At 42.3% G+C, this 13,854-nt stretch overlaps 1 protein-coding gene across 1 annotated transcript in view; it reads right to left on the bottom strand.

The window, feature by feature from the left end:
* ADGRA2 (adhesion G protein-coupled receptor A2) overlaps window positions 1-13,854 on the bottom strand; it is a 152,079-nt gene that overhangs the window by 62,231 nt on the left and 75,994 nt on the right. Inside the window, exon 2 of the mRNA XM_044279328.1 lies at window positions 11,889-11,960. Coding sequence (XP_044135263.1) covers window positions 11,889-11,960 — 72 coding nt within the window. The remainder of the gene's footprint in view (window positions 1-11,888; window positions 11,961-13,854) is intronic.

The following is a 13,854-nucleotide window of genomic DNA, read 5'->3' as shown; positions in this document are numbered from 1 at the left end:
TCAGGATGCATCAGGATGTCTTCCATTCTGTCCTTTTTACGGTATTTGGCCGGAGAAATTACCACAGCATGCTGCAGTATTTTCTCCAGCCAAAATTCCGGAACACTTGCCAGATTGGCAGATACGGCATTAATTTCCATTGAAATTTATTAATGTCGGATCTGGTATCAAGTGTTCATGAAATGCGCAGACCTTTTAAAATGTGAAAAAAAAAAATACCGGATCCGTTTTTCTGGATGACACCAGAGAGACGGATCCGGTATTTCAATGCATTTGTCAGATGGATCCGCATCCGGATCCGGAAACAAATGATATCCGTTTGCATACGGATTTCCGGATCCGGCAGGCAGTTCCGGCAACTGAACTGCCTGCCGGATTCTTCTAACGCTAGTTTGAAGGTTCCCTTAGACACTAAAAGGCCCTTGGATATCATCAGGACTAGCTATTATTTCTGGGTGTGTATTATTATTCTCAGTAGAGTAAAGATAAAGCGCAACCGCATTGTGGACAGTCTGCAGGGTGTTGTGTTGTGTAATATGGATGCTAAACGGCAAACTTATTGTGACCTTCTGAAACTTTCCTAAGCTTCAGGTAAACTTTTTATTGCAGTTTGGTCACTTGCCTTGAAGTCTGAAAACTTGGCCTTATATGAGATGGGCCAAAGATCACACATCACACATCCGTACAGAATTGTACTCACTATGATCCAGGTAACGTTCTGCTGGATTTTAAAGCAGTGAAGTGGTTAAATACCACGTAAAAGTCAGATGCAGGGGGTAATCCTCATCTGCTTTGTAGTAGTACATGTCCTACAACAACCAGGATCTAAAATAAACAACACAAGCTGTACTCCACATTAATGAGCCTCGGTACAAGTGCCAAGTGCGGCCTCTTCTGCCAGCCATTATGAGCAAGAAAGGGTTTATTACACATGACAGTTGTGCTCCAGCTTATAAATGAAGCAGATAAACACTCCTCGGTGACAACATCGGCACTTCAGTCACTGCTCTTGAATAGGAGACATCATTAGAGTCCAGACGTGTGAAGGACCTTTGCTATATTTTCTGATACAAACTGCTAAGTGCAAATGCCACAAGAAATCTGGAGACTGGGATGTCTATTTCTGCATATTACTCTACACTTTCATTTATTTTCAATGGTCAATGCCCTGACGCTAGAGTATAATGGGAAAACCTTCTTGCCCCGAATCACCTGAAATTCCCTTTCTCCTTATTTCATGCATGCTACATGAAGAGCCTGTGGTGTAAATACTCAAATAACCAAAAGTAACAAAACCCAAAATATAGTTCATTCATGTTAAATGAAACAATGTCTATGTAACTACAGCTAGAAGTCAAGACGTGCTCTCATTTCCTATTTTATAGTTTAAAATTCTGCCTCAAGGGTTGAACATTATCGGCATGCCATCCACATTTGTTTGCAAATCTATTGGCTTCAGTGGGTCTGTGGACCACATTTTGAGGACCAGGGCATGTTTTTTTAATTGGCGGAACAGGCTTGGCATCTTTCTGGTTCAAATTACAGTAAGCCAACCAGTAGTTGGAATAGAGTTACAAAAAAGTGTCTGTCCCTAGACCACATTCATCATCCAGCCTGAGTCCCTGTGATAAATTTAATGCAGGTCCGGACAGCTTGTCTAAGCTTACGCCAACTTCAGATTAGTAAATCTAGGCCAACGATGCGGTTTTTCACACACATTCCTTTAATGGCTATAACTTTTTTTATTTGCTGGCATGATTTTATTTATATTTTTCCATAAGTATTTCACACACAGAAAATTTAGATTTTTAAGAATTTTTATGCTTATAAATTGAAAAAATATCTGATCAGTGTGGGTCCAACACCCCACATCCCCGGCAATCATCTGTTTGAAGGTTTGTCCCTCAAAGGGCAGATAGGACCGATGGATGACTTTATTTTTTTTAGCTATACTTTTCACAGTTGTCACTGCTAGAACAGCGACAGGTCTAGTTGGACCCAGAAGAAGCCTCGTAGAAGAGAGAATATCCTGGCAATCAAGACCACATGATCACCGGGTCAAATCACTGGTACTTGTAGACATTGGAAAGCTGCTGTTAGATGACACATTACTATGGGCCATCTGACAGTGGCTGGTCCAGGAGCTTAGAAACTGGTATTATGAATAATAATAATAATGTGCCATGTCTCTTACTGCAGATTTCTTTATAGTGTGTGATCTCTTAAAATATCCTACATTATTACAAACAAGACTGAACTGGGACATTGGTTATGGCAGAAGACCTCCCAAAAGTTTCCCTTGAGAGAGTGAAGCTAAGCAAAACCACATCTTACTGAAACCAATTCAGTCCGAGCAGCGAAGTCAGATCACACAGAACAGAGTAAACAGACAGTGACCCAGGAGCAGAGGGAGGATGTGTAGTGAAGTGTTGGGATGGATTCTTCATTATGTCACTTCCCTTCTGGACCAGTCAAACATCTCAAGCCCTGGAATGGTTCACATCCCTGATGAATGATTTTGCCAACCACTGTTTGTCTTTAGATTTCCTTAAATGCTTTAAACAGCTTGTCCACCTTCTCCCCCTGCATCCATGCTCCATCGTGTGAACTTAAACAGGCCTATATTTGTAAAGTGCTGTGAAGGTCTCCTCTGCTACTCCTCTGATAAACCCTAAGCTCTCAGATACATCATTCTAGGCCTTTCAACATATAGAAAAGTGAAAAGCCCCAGTAATAACCCAAGCCAGGAAATTAAGAAAAGCTTTCACCTTAATGATGTTGTAATGTGCAATAAACACTCATAAAATAGCTAAAAAAGCATCATAAATCGGGGGAAATTGGGAGAGATTTAGTAATAAGGGCAAACCCAATCTAAGAATCTGCCTTAAGCAAATACCAACACTGGATTGTGACTGACACTCATTTTCTGATGTAGTTGTAGCACTGGGGCCTCATATGGTGTTTGCTATAAATGCACTGAAAAATCAGAAGTTGTGCCAAGTTTGAAAGCTATTCCCTATCCACAGGATAGGGTATAACTTACTGATCGGTGGGGATCCGACCACTGTGACCCCCACTGATCCCAAGAACTGAGGTTCTTTGACCCATCTTGCCACATGCTTGACCTGTCTCTCCATTCATTATTTATGAGACTGCAGAAACTACAGTGGTCACCGATCTTCATCAGTCCTTTAGAGTGAATTAATGGAGTGGAAGGATGCATGCTCACCCTGCTGCTCCACTAGGACGGGGGATGAGGACTCCCATTCCTGCTCTCAGTAGGGGACTCCGAGATTGGACCCCAACTGATCGGTTACTCCAACTGATCGGTTACTTATCCCCTATTCTGTGGATAGGGGATAACTTTCAAGCTTGAAACAACCCCTTTAAAGGGGTTGTGTCATCTCACCGCTACTAAGGCGAGATGAGACACAGTTGCAACCACCAGCTGGACGGGAAACAGCGGAGTACGCCAATGCTTGCTGTTTAGGTAGTTCTCATTGTGGTGCATGACTATGGAAACAGAGTAACACAGCAAGATATGCTGTTGCCAAGTTAGCTGTTTCCATACCTCTTGTGCACCACAATGGCAGCGAGCGCCGGAGTGCTCCGAGGTTTCCCTGCCGGCTGGTGGTCGGGACTGTGGCTCATCTCGTCTTAGTAATGGCAATATGAGACAACCCCTTAAATTTGTAAATTTCCTCAAATATTGCTGAATATTTACAGTACTAAATTAGGAATAATTTATCAAAGCTGCTTGACAGAAAAATTGGGCTTGTTGCCCACAGCAACCAATCAGGTTTATTTTTTTCCATACCAGTTTAACTACTCAAAGACCGGCACCATTTACCTGGCTTTCTGACCACATACATTTTCATAGTTTTTCAGAATAAGTAACTTCAGCCGTAACTTTTTTTTTCTATTCAGTTATTTAAAAAGGTTGCCCCATGAAAAATACTCCAGCACCTGGATCTGAATACTTTTGTAATTGCATGTAATAAAAAATTTAGTATAGACACTGAGCTATTCAATAAAATGTATCTGTAAAGCGCCACCTGCTGTTTGCTCTGTTTCTTATTTCTCTGTCCACCCTGCTGAGGTGGACGCACATGCTCAGTTCTATACCTCAACTGCCTCCTGAGCTGTGACAAGGAGAGTACTGCAGCAAAAAAGGGCATGCCTCCTGAGCTGGACATGTTCCCACAGCTGGCCATGCCCCCTGAGCTGCCAGCTTGATATAAATCGAGCAGAGCAACTGGAACTATGAATGGGGAGATCTCTGGATCCATGTCAGGTACAGGGCTGGTTCTAGCTTTGTTATAAAAACTGTTACAGTCATTTTGATATAGGGTATATATGGTTTACAGATCACAGGAGTTGCAGCTAGAAACTGCTGTGTTGGCTAATGGTGGCATTTAAAAAAAAATATTTCTAATATTTTTTGTTATTTTTCATAGATTGTTCATACAAGAACTTTAGGGGCATTTAACATTACATTTTTATTGCTGATTTTTGTTCTAACTCGGGCGGACATATTGGCCCCTGGTGCTGTAACAAGTCTATGGTGCTTCACTAAAGATCTATGTCTGCTATGACCTAACAGCTCATGCAGTTACCCACGTTATATGAAGAGCCGAAGTTCTAAGATAAAGAACCCACGAACAACTCTTGACATAAGTCAAGTCCAAAAGTCCCCAGGAAATAAGGTTTTTCGGACTTAATAGGAACTCACATTCTTATCTAAGAATACCATGGATCTTTTAAATCATGTGATTTCTAAGGATATGACCACATGGTCAGGATTCTGCATCCAGGAGTGGATTATAAAAGGAGAGAAAGTATATAGGACAGATGCAACAACATTTCCTCTTTTTTTTCAATTCATTCCTGGTTTTGGCTATCAAAACTGCATCAGCAAACCTGACCATGTGGTCGTTCCCCTATAAATCACATGATTTCAAAAGATCCCTGGTATTCTTAGATATACTTGGAGAATTCCTCCTTCTTGACACAGCTTGTTGCGATTGTAATATTCCAGTACTCTTTCCAGCTTTCCAAATCACACACATTACATATATCCATCAAAACCAAGCAGAAATTTTGCAATGTCTCCAGGCATCATGTGGAACTGTATAGTGATACATATGTCAAGCAGACTTGTATCATTACAAGTTGACAGTAAAAAGGGTTAAAAGCTGGAATGACAAGAAGCTAAACGAAAGACCAATAAATATTTATAGCCTAAAACTCTGAAGATTCGGATTATCAAGGCTCCGTCCATTTATATATAGTCTTTCTCCTGGATAGGGCATCATGGGCCAATAACACTAATGTCTTTGACTCCTTAACCATAGATGTCCTTGACCACAGAGCAGATCCCTATAAATCCTTATAAATGAGATGGTAACGTGCATGCTCCCAGTGCCTCAGGCCTGATTCTCCCCTCACAAGTGGTTTTAATGATGTTGGAGTCTCTGGGACAACTTCCAGGCAGTTTCCATACCATCAAGCTGAATACATGCAGTATATTACAGAATACGGTAGCCAATGGATGACAGGCCTCTGGTTGGTGCTGGCTGTACCAGTAGCGTGTTTGTCTTCTCTTTTTTTATTGAGGTTTCACAGTTTTAAATTAAACACTTAACCCTTGCCAAGCCTTGCTCTGGTGATACCTCAGAATCTGGGGCCACTTAGAAAATAATGATTTCCCGGGGAGAAGAAGACGACAAGGAGTCTGGCTGCTATATCTTAACCTCTTTCCTGTCATAAGCTCAAGGAGAATTGTGTAATAACCTGTACAGTGTACCATGTGCTCAACAGACGGCTCTAAAAAAGCACTCTAACTGATATATGCTGTACAAATAAATAAAGGTCATTAATTCTTGCCAAAAACGCTTGTACAATTAGTAAATGGTACACAAGGAATTACAAGATAAAACAGATCCTCCCAAAAGTGATGTTGTGGCAAGTCATTGAGACCTGGTAGACGATTACAAGGTTGGGGTTCTTGAATTTAGGCCTGCATCAATATCCTACAACAAAAATGGAGTTCAATCATTCTTTAGGGCACCATGGCTCATCCCATTCCATTGCTAATGGTTAGAATATATAGCATTCTATCCAGTAAAAGGAAAAACAAGACTTGACAGCCTCCATTGTGGAATTGCAGAACCCCAGACCTGGGGGTATCTGCAAATGTTTAATTATGCATTGTTATGTTATGTATATGCAGCATACTCGATCAGCTGAACTATGGTTCACAGTGGTTGGCAGGAACAGGGATAACCACCCTGTTCCTCCCCTCTTGGTAGGAGTTGGCTGGTCCTACTTCCTGCCAGGAGAGAGAGTTTCAGAGTAGACAGCAAAGGAGATAGGAAGCACATTCCTGAGCTCCTACTCCAGGAGCTTGGTACTCCATTCTCCTGTGAAACCATCACTCCAGAGAGATCATCAGAGCCATAACACTGCTTCTAAGAAGCTTCAGTGTGCTTAGACAACAGCGTGATTAGCAAAACCACAGGTTCTCAGACCCTGCTGCCGGTGAGAGAAAACAGGTTAGACACCCATCACCTAGAATAACCACCAGGCCATACTAACTTCAAGCCTAAATCTCACAGTGAACACCTATATCCACAAGTCCCTGCTAGTGCCATTTAATTACCACACTGCCAGAAACCATACCTCCTCATCTGGTGCCAGAAACTGCCCCTTGTATCTACTGTCAGGGATTGCTCTCTGAAACAGGGCGGCAGTGACAGATTCTGGTGCAGACAACAGGATAAAGTTTAAATCAAGTTCCACTTTATTGTGTCAGAAACAGCAGAAATAAATAGCCTTTACACTTTCGGCAACAAAAACGTAAAACAAATCATGCTCGTCTAAGCACTAACTAGTACAGATAGTATCTGCCTCACCTATAAAACATAGGTCACACAGGGCATTCAGTTTTTCTTTAGTCAGGACAGCAGCCAGCCTCCTGGACTTATCTCCAGACATCACTTCCCCCAGACTGACAGCCTGGGACAGGTTTTTATTTCCACTTAATGATCGCAGATGGCTACCCCTGGAGATCCATCAGGCTAGGGGAAAACCCTGGAATGGGGTGGACTGGGGAGGTCCCTCTACCAAGCCTACCTTCCCCAGTCCAATAAAATCCAGCCCATAAACTACTAAACAAAATAGCTTCAGCAACTATATTTGCTGAAGCCAGCACCATTCTGGATTTTACTTACCTCACCCAGTTGAGGAACCTGGGCGAGATATACACCCCTTCCAGGACTTTACCATATACTTTCCTGTTCACATTACCACACTACTATTGCTGGATGTGCCATAAGTTATATGCACTAAGTAAAGAGAGACTTTTATATGTTTACTTCTGGCCTGATTCTTTAAACTACTTTTCCACTACACTAATCCCCAGGGAGCAACATTCTGAGGGAGTACACCATGACACAACATCTCATCAGGGCCACTTCCTCTCCCATCCTCTTCACCAACTCCTCGGGGGCTCACTGCAGAATGCTTATTAAAAGTACCTTGTGCCCTCCTGAGTCTGAGACATCCGTCTGCTGTCAAATGGACCAGTGCTGATGATGCTAGCACTATTCTTTCTGTGCCATCCCCTGCCAGTTCTAAGACTAGTGGCGTACCTTCAACAGAGGCAGACAATTTGACTGCTATGGGGCCATGGGGGAGGGGACACGGCACTAAACTCCTTTTTCTTTCTCTTCCTGATGTAAAAGCCTTGAATTTTCACGCAGCTACTAGAGGAAGCTCAGTGTAAACAGATTCGTACAGCTTCTAATTCAGCCAATGGTAACTCCATAAATTCCTGTGCACTGAGCTCCCCCTAGTGGTGATTGCAGGCAGACAGTTTTGTGATAGAAGGCAGGGAGATTTATCAATGTATTTATGACAGTTGTTTTGTATGAATACTTCGAGAAATCTAGTGTTCAAAATGAGCTGCCTATTTATGAAGTATATATATATGTATATAATACCGGCGCTGGCATACAGAGAGGGTAGGGGAGGGTGAGGATTATTACATGTATATGCACAGGACGCTAATTACAAGATCTCTACCTGTTATCTGATGAATAGTCGTTCCGTGATGTGGTGTGATCCCGTTGTTCCAGGAAGCGATGTATAGATCTGATGAGACGCTTCTTGCTCTAACTCTCACCTAGCACGCTGCCCCGGCGGACCATGAAACATAAACCATACTTTTCTTGTGAAAATCTGGCCCTCCTGAGATTATTTTTCTGAGAATTATTTTTTCAGTTCACACGCTTTCCCTGTGGCATCTCTGTCAGCACTGAAATATCAGGGGGAGGCGGTGGGTGGTGTTACTGGGGAACAATAGTGCACTAAATGGAGAAGACCTTGCCACTGTGCACCAAAAACCTTATTTGCATAAAATTACAGTGCCTTGCAAAAGTATTCACCCCCCCCCCCCCCCCTTGACTTTTTTCGTGTTTTGGTGCCTCACAACCTGGAACTAACATGAATTGTTTGAGGATTTGCATCATTTAATTTACAGAACATGTCCACAACTTTGAAGGAATTTTTTTTTTCAAATAGGACAAAATAACAGAAAAAGTCAATGTGCATAACTATTCACCCCCCTAAAGTCAATACTTTGTAGAGCCACTTTTTGTGGCAATCACAGCTCCAAGTCGCTTTGGATAAGTCTCTATGAGCTTGCCACATCTTACCACTGGGATTTTTGCCCATTCCTCCTTGCAAAACTGCTCCAGCTCCTTCAGGTGGATGGTTTGCGCTTGTGAACAGCAATCTTTACGTCTGACCCCAGATTTTCTATTGGATTGAGATCTGGGCTTTGACTTGGCCATTCCAACACATTTACATGTTTCCCCTTAAACCACTCAAGTGTTGCTTTAGCAGTGTGTTTGGGGTCATTGTCCTGCTGGAAGGTGAACCTCCGTCCTAGCCTCAAATCACGCACAGAGTGGGACAGGTTTTGCTCAAGAATATCCCTGTATTTAGCACCATCCATCTTTCCCTCCACTCTGACCAGTTTCCCAGTCCCGGCTGCTAAAAAACATCCCCCCAGCAGGATGCTGCCACCACCATGTTTCACTGTGGGGATGGTGTTCTTTATGTGATGTGATGTGTTGGGTTTGCGCCAGACATAGTGTTTTCTTTGATGGCCGAAAAGTTCAACTTTAGTCTCATCAGACCAGAGCACCTTCCTCCATACATTTTGGAAGTCTCCCACATGCTTTTTCGCAAACTCAAAACGTGCCTTTTTGTTTTTTGCTAAAAGTAATGTCTTCTGGCCACTCTGCCATAAAGCCCAACTCTATGGAGCGTACGGCTTATTGTCGTCCTATGTACAGATACTCCGGTCTCTGCTGTGAAACTCTGCAGCTCCTCCAGGGTTACCTTAGGTCTCTGTGCTGCCTCTCTGATTAATGCCCTCCTTGCCCGGTCCGTGAGTTTTGGTGGGCGGCCGTCTCTTGGCAGGTTTGCTGTTGTGCCATGTTCTTTCCATTTGGTTATAATAGATTTGATAGTGCTCCTGGGGATTATCAAAGATTTGGATATTTTTTATAACCTAACCCTGACTTATACTTCTCAACAACATTGTCCCTTACTTGTTTGGAGAGTTCCTTGGTCTTCATGACAGTGTTTGGTTAGTAATGCCTCTTGCTTAGGTGTTGCAGCCTCTGGGGCCTTTCAAAAAAGGAGTGTATATGTAATGAGAGATCATGTGACACTTAGATTGCACACAGATGACATAATTTCACTAAATATGTGACTTCTGAAGGTAATTAGTTGCACCAGAGCTTTTTATGGGCTAACAAAAGGGGTGAATACATACGCACATGCCAATTTTCTGTTTTCTATTTCTAAACAAAACAAGTTTTATTTATATATTTTTCTCATTTCCCTTCACCAAGTTAGAATATTGTGTTCTGATCCATCTCATAAAATTCAGATTAACAAAACATTGAACTTAAGGCTGTAATGTACCAAAATACGAAAAGAGTCAAGGGGGGTGAATTATTTTGCAAGGCACTGTAAATGAAGCATTTCTCAGGATTAGAGAAACTGATTTTCACAAAAAAGGTACGATTATGTCTCTGGGCAGCTACCCTTCATGACAATATGCTCACTCTACTGATACATAGAGCTTCTTCTAACATCTCTTGGTTGCTATTGGAAACAGACAACAATGTATCTACATTCTGCTGTCAGACATGACCTTACGGTCTAAGGCTCTATTGGGGCCTGATGTCATGTGTCAGAAAAACCTACCAATGTATACTTACAGTATGGCAGGAGTCTGTGATGGATCACAATGGCCTACAGTCATACAGTGGGATATTTTGCTAATAGGCACCCACTATGTTAAAAAAAGTTTACAGTGCGGTCTATGTTTCTTTATTGTCTACCATAGTATCCATACCACAAAAAAGGTACACAGACATACAACTATGGAGTTCAAAAGGACACATTTTTGCTCTCCATCATGTCAATGGAGCCCTATGAATATGTTTGGTGTATATGCTAGGAGCTTTTTCCACATCAAACTAGGCTCCAAACATAAAGTGAACTCCCATCTTAGCTTCCACAATGCTATTCTGAATTTAGCTTAAGACAGTAATGGAGAAGAAAATTGTTTTAAACTATTTACCAAGAGATTCAATGTTTTCTGTCTGAAATTCGGAAGAATTTTTTTTTTTAAGGCATTGCAGGATGTTTGCAGCTGAACAGAGTACTGTGTGATTACTGCTGTGGAGGACTGTTGGCATGCTACCCCTTAGACACTTCATTTCATACATCAAACAAAATTACCCTTCATGCCCCCTGATCTCGCAGCTGGAACCCATAACTGTGCTCCCTCTGGGTCTGAGGGACAAAATAAGCCTTCTGCTTTCCCCAATTTCTGCATAAATACATGTAACCCACAGCTCTGCTATAAATCTTCAGCTTATTACAGGCGGCCAGACTATAAAGACTCCTACAGATAAGGGGGCTCTGTTCTGGTGCCCCAGCAGGCAGTACAGTGCAGCCACTGATGATACAAACAATTAACTCCGTGTGTGGAGAATCCAGAATTCTGTGCAGCATCATGCAGGTCCTCCATCACGTTCTCAGGCTTACAGTACCATGAGAAGCCACATTTACAGGGTGAATGAATAGTTCAGTGTTAACAAGTGCTTCCCCTTACCCACAGGAAGAGTTAGAAGGACGCTTTTGGGAAAAATCCGCATTACAGGACTGCAATCAGCATTTACAATCCTGGACCAATATTCACATAAATGAGACCAAAGTCATCAGAGAAAAATACGGGTATTCTACATGAGGCCAGTGTTTATGGATGCGGTGAGATTTATGTCTTCTACAGTTGGAACTGTAACTTCTTCATAGTGCATAGTGCAGAATGGTATGAATACTGGAAAAATGTCAAGTGCATTACAGGCCCCTTTCTCAAGCCCCGATGTCCAACTTGATCTTTCCATCATTTATAATGCTTTTTCCTAAATCTAAGTTTAGTTTCCCACAGGCAGTGCGCTGTTTATGGACTTGAACGTCCCATAGATGGCCAAAGTTATCTACAGAAGCTTTATCAGTTACACAACCTTCTTTTCTGTCCTCAGTAATACTCAGCAATTATCTATCTATCTCATATCTTTCTTTCTTTCTTTTGTTTTTTCTTTCTATGTATCTGTCTATCTCATATCTATCTATAAAAGAAATCAAACCAAATGGGACCCAATCCAGCAAAGTGAAAAAATCAAACCATAGTCACATGGAATACCTGCATCCACCAAGGTCCACTCGTGTCATTAATCCACCAGTAAACCACTATATCTATCGACATATATATCATTTTAAGATAATAACCTACTACTTACAGCCTCTCCAGGTCCAAAAGTCCATAAAATGAGCCATTCCTCAATATAGTTATCTTATTATTGCTGAGAATCCTGTAAAAAACAGAAAGCAAGAAAGAAATCAATTATATTAATATATAGCATAATCTAGAAACAACAACACATTAATAAGCAGGACCAGGTCACCTATCTATTACCAACTACTTCTACAGGGTACCGGCCATAGTAATACTGGCCATATCACTGTATAAGAGCCTGACTACTAATGTGTAAACCCAGCAATAAACTGGTTCCCCCACATGAGAATCCCCTGACAAGGATTTTTCTCGCACAATAAGTGGTCCAATAAAGCGGGCCTTATAATTTCAGTACCGCAGATATAACGACTGCATCAATAGCTCAGGTCAATAGTGATAATTAACAGCCGGTCTGATATATAATCAGGGGAATGTGAAGTGTTGGCTCAGGACCATGATTTTGAGTGTTTGGCTCGTGACTTCTAGTTATAGTTCAAAGGACTGGACTGAGCCCAGCTTTAATGGCCAACATTCACATGTGTTTTATGAGACATATGGAACATCATAATCTATCCCACAAGTCACACACAGCTCACACGAGCACGCATGTTATTCTCACTTCTATTCCATGGCTAGCTCTAATATGCAATATATTCATAGTGGAGCCTTCTACAATGTTACATCAGGGAGTTGCTATTTAGGCAGTTCCTTAAAGTCGGTGTGCAAGAATGTGTAGGAGGGGTTGGCAACCCTGCTTCCTGACCCTGGCTCTCCACTCCTTCTTCTCCTGCATGCCTGTGATGCCTTGCTGGGCTTCCTCGATGTACACATCTGGTTTGACATCACTGCAGCCAATCACTGGCCGTGGTAGAGACGTATATCCTTGCATCATGTGACCATTTTTCATGACGTAAGGGGAGCCAGTCACTAGCACAGCCAGTGATTGGCGGTGGTGATGTCAAACCAGATGTTTACATCAAGGGAGCCCAGAGGAACATTGTAGGCCTACAGGAAAAGAAGGAGTGGGGAGTCGGGAAGTAGGTAAGCAAGCTTCCCTTTACAAGTCTGGTAAAGTGGCGAGTTTGCCATACCCCCTCCTCCCATTCTTGCACAACCCCTTTAAAGTGGTTGTCCCATCAGGAGACCTCCTGTCCATATGACCTATCAAAGCCTATGAACGTCATAGAGGGGAATCCTCTGCCAGGGACCCCCGTCTACCAGCCAACATGGAGAGCCACTGTAAAACAGAGGATTTTCCCTCTTACAAGACTCTGGATAGGTCATCAGTATCTGAATATTTTCAGCCCCATAGAAGTGAATGTGGCTAAGTGCAATACCAAGACGATATACAATGTCTGAAGCTGTGCTTGAACAGCACGGAGAAGGCCACGATGCTCACAGGAGTGAGTCGAAGATGATCGGCGGGGGTTCTGGGTGTCGAACAAACACAGATCAGATACTGATGACCTATCCAGAGGATAGGCCATCAGTATTAAAATATTGGAAAACCCTTTTAAATACCAGGAAGCTGTGGCCTGGTTCTTGACCACAGCTGGCCGAGACTGAAACGGATCACGACCGCTCTGTGTGGTTGTACCCTAAATCATTTATCTTAATGGTCAGCATGTAATACTGCCTGAAAAATCTATTTGCTATGGGTGTGTATATTGTTCACGTTCATCCACACCACTGCCCAAATCTTCTGATTGGCGCACAGCTTACACTAACTATAGGCTTTGACAGACAGGATACTTTCCAGTAGCTGAAAAGCACATTTTGAAACGTAAAGCATAAGCCTGACCTGCTAGAAGAATGGACCATCTGTGAGTGTGATATTATCTCGTGGCCATTATTTCAGCGCTTGGTGGGGAGAGAGGTGATTATGGAACAGGAGGAAAATAATTGTCTCGTAACTCTGAGTCCAAACATACATTGAACGGTCCTTTATTACAGGAACATGCACTCACTGT

This window comes from Bufo gargarizans, chromosome 2, assembly GCF_014858855.1.
Source record: "Bufo gargarizans isolate SCDJY-AF-19 chromosome 2, ASM1485885v1, whole genome shotgun sequence".
In the NCBI taxonomy this organism is placed as follows: domain Eukaryota; kingdom Metazoa; phylum Chordata; class Amphibia; order Anura; family Bufonidae; genus Bufo; species Bufo gargarizans.
Note: the sequence above shows the minus strand (reverse complement) of the source record. Positions and strands in the feature narration are given on the sequence as shown.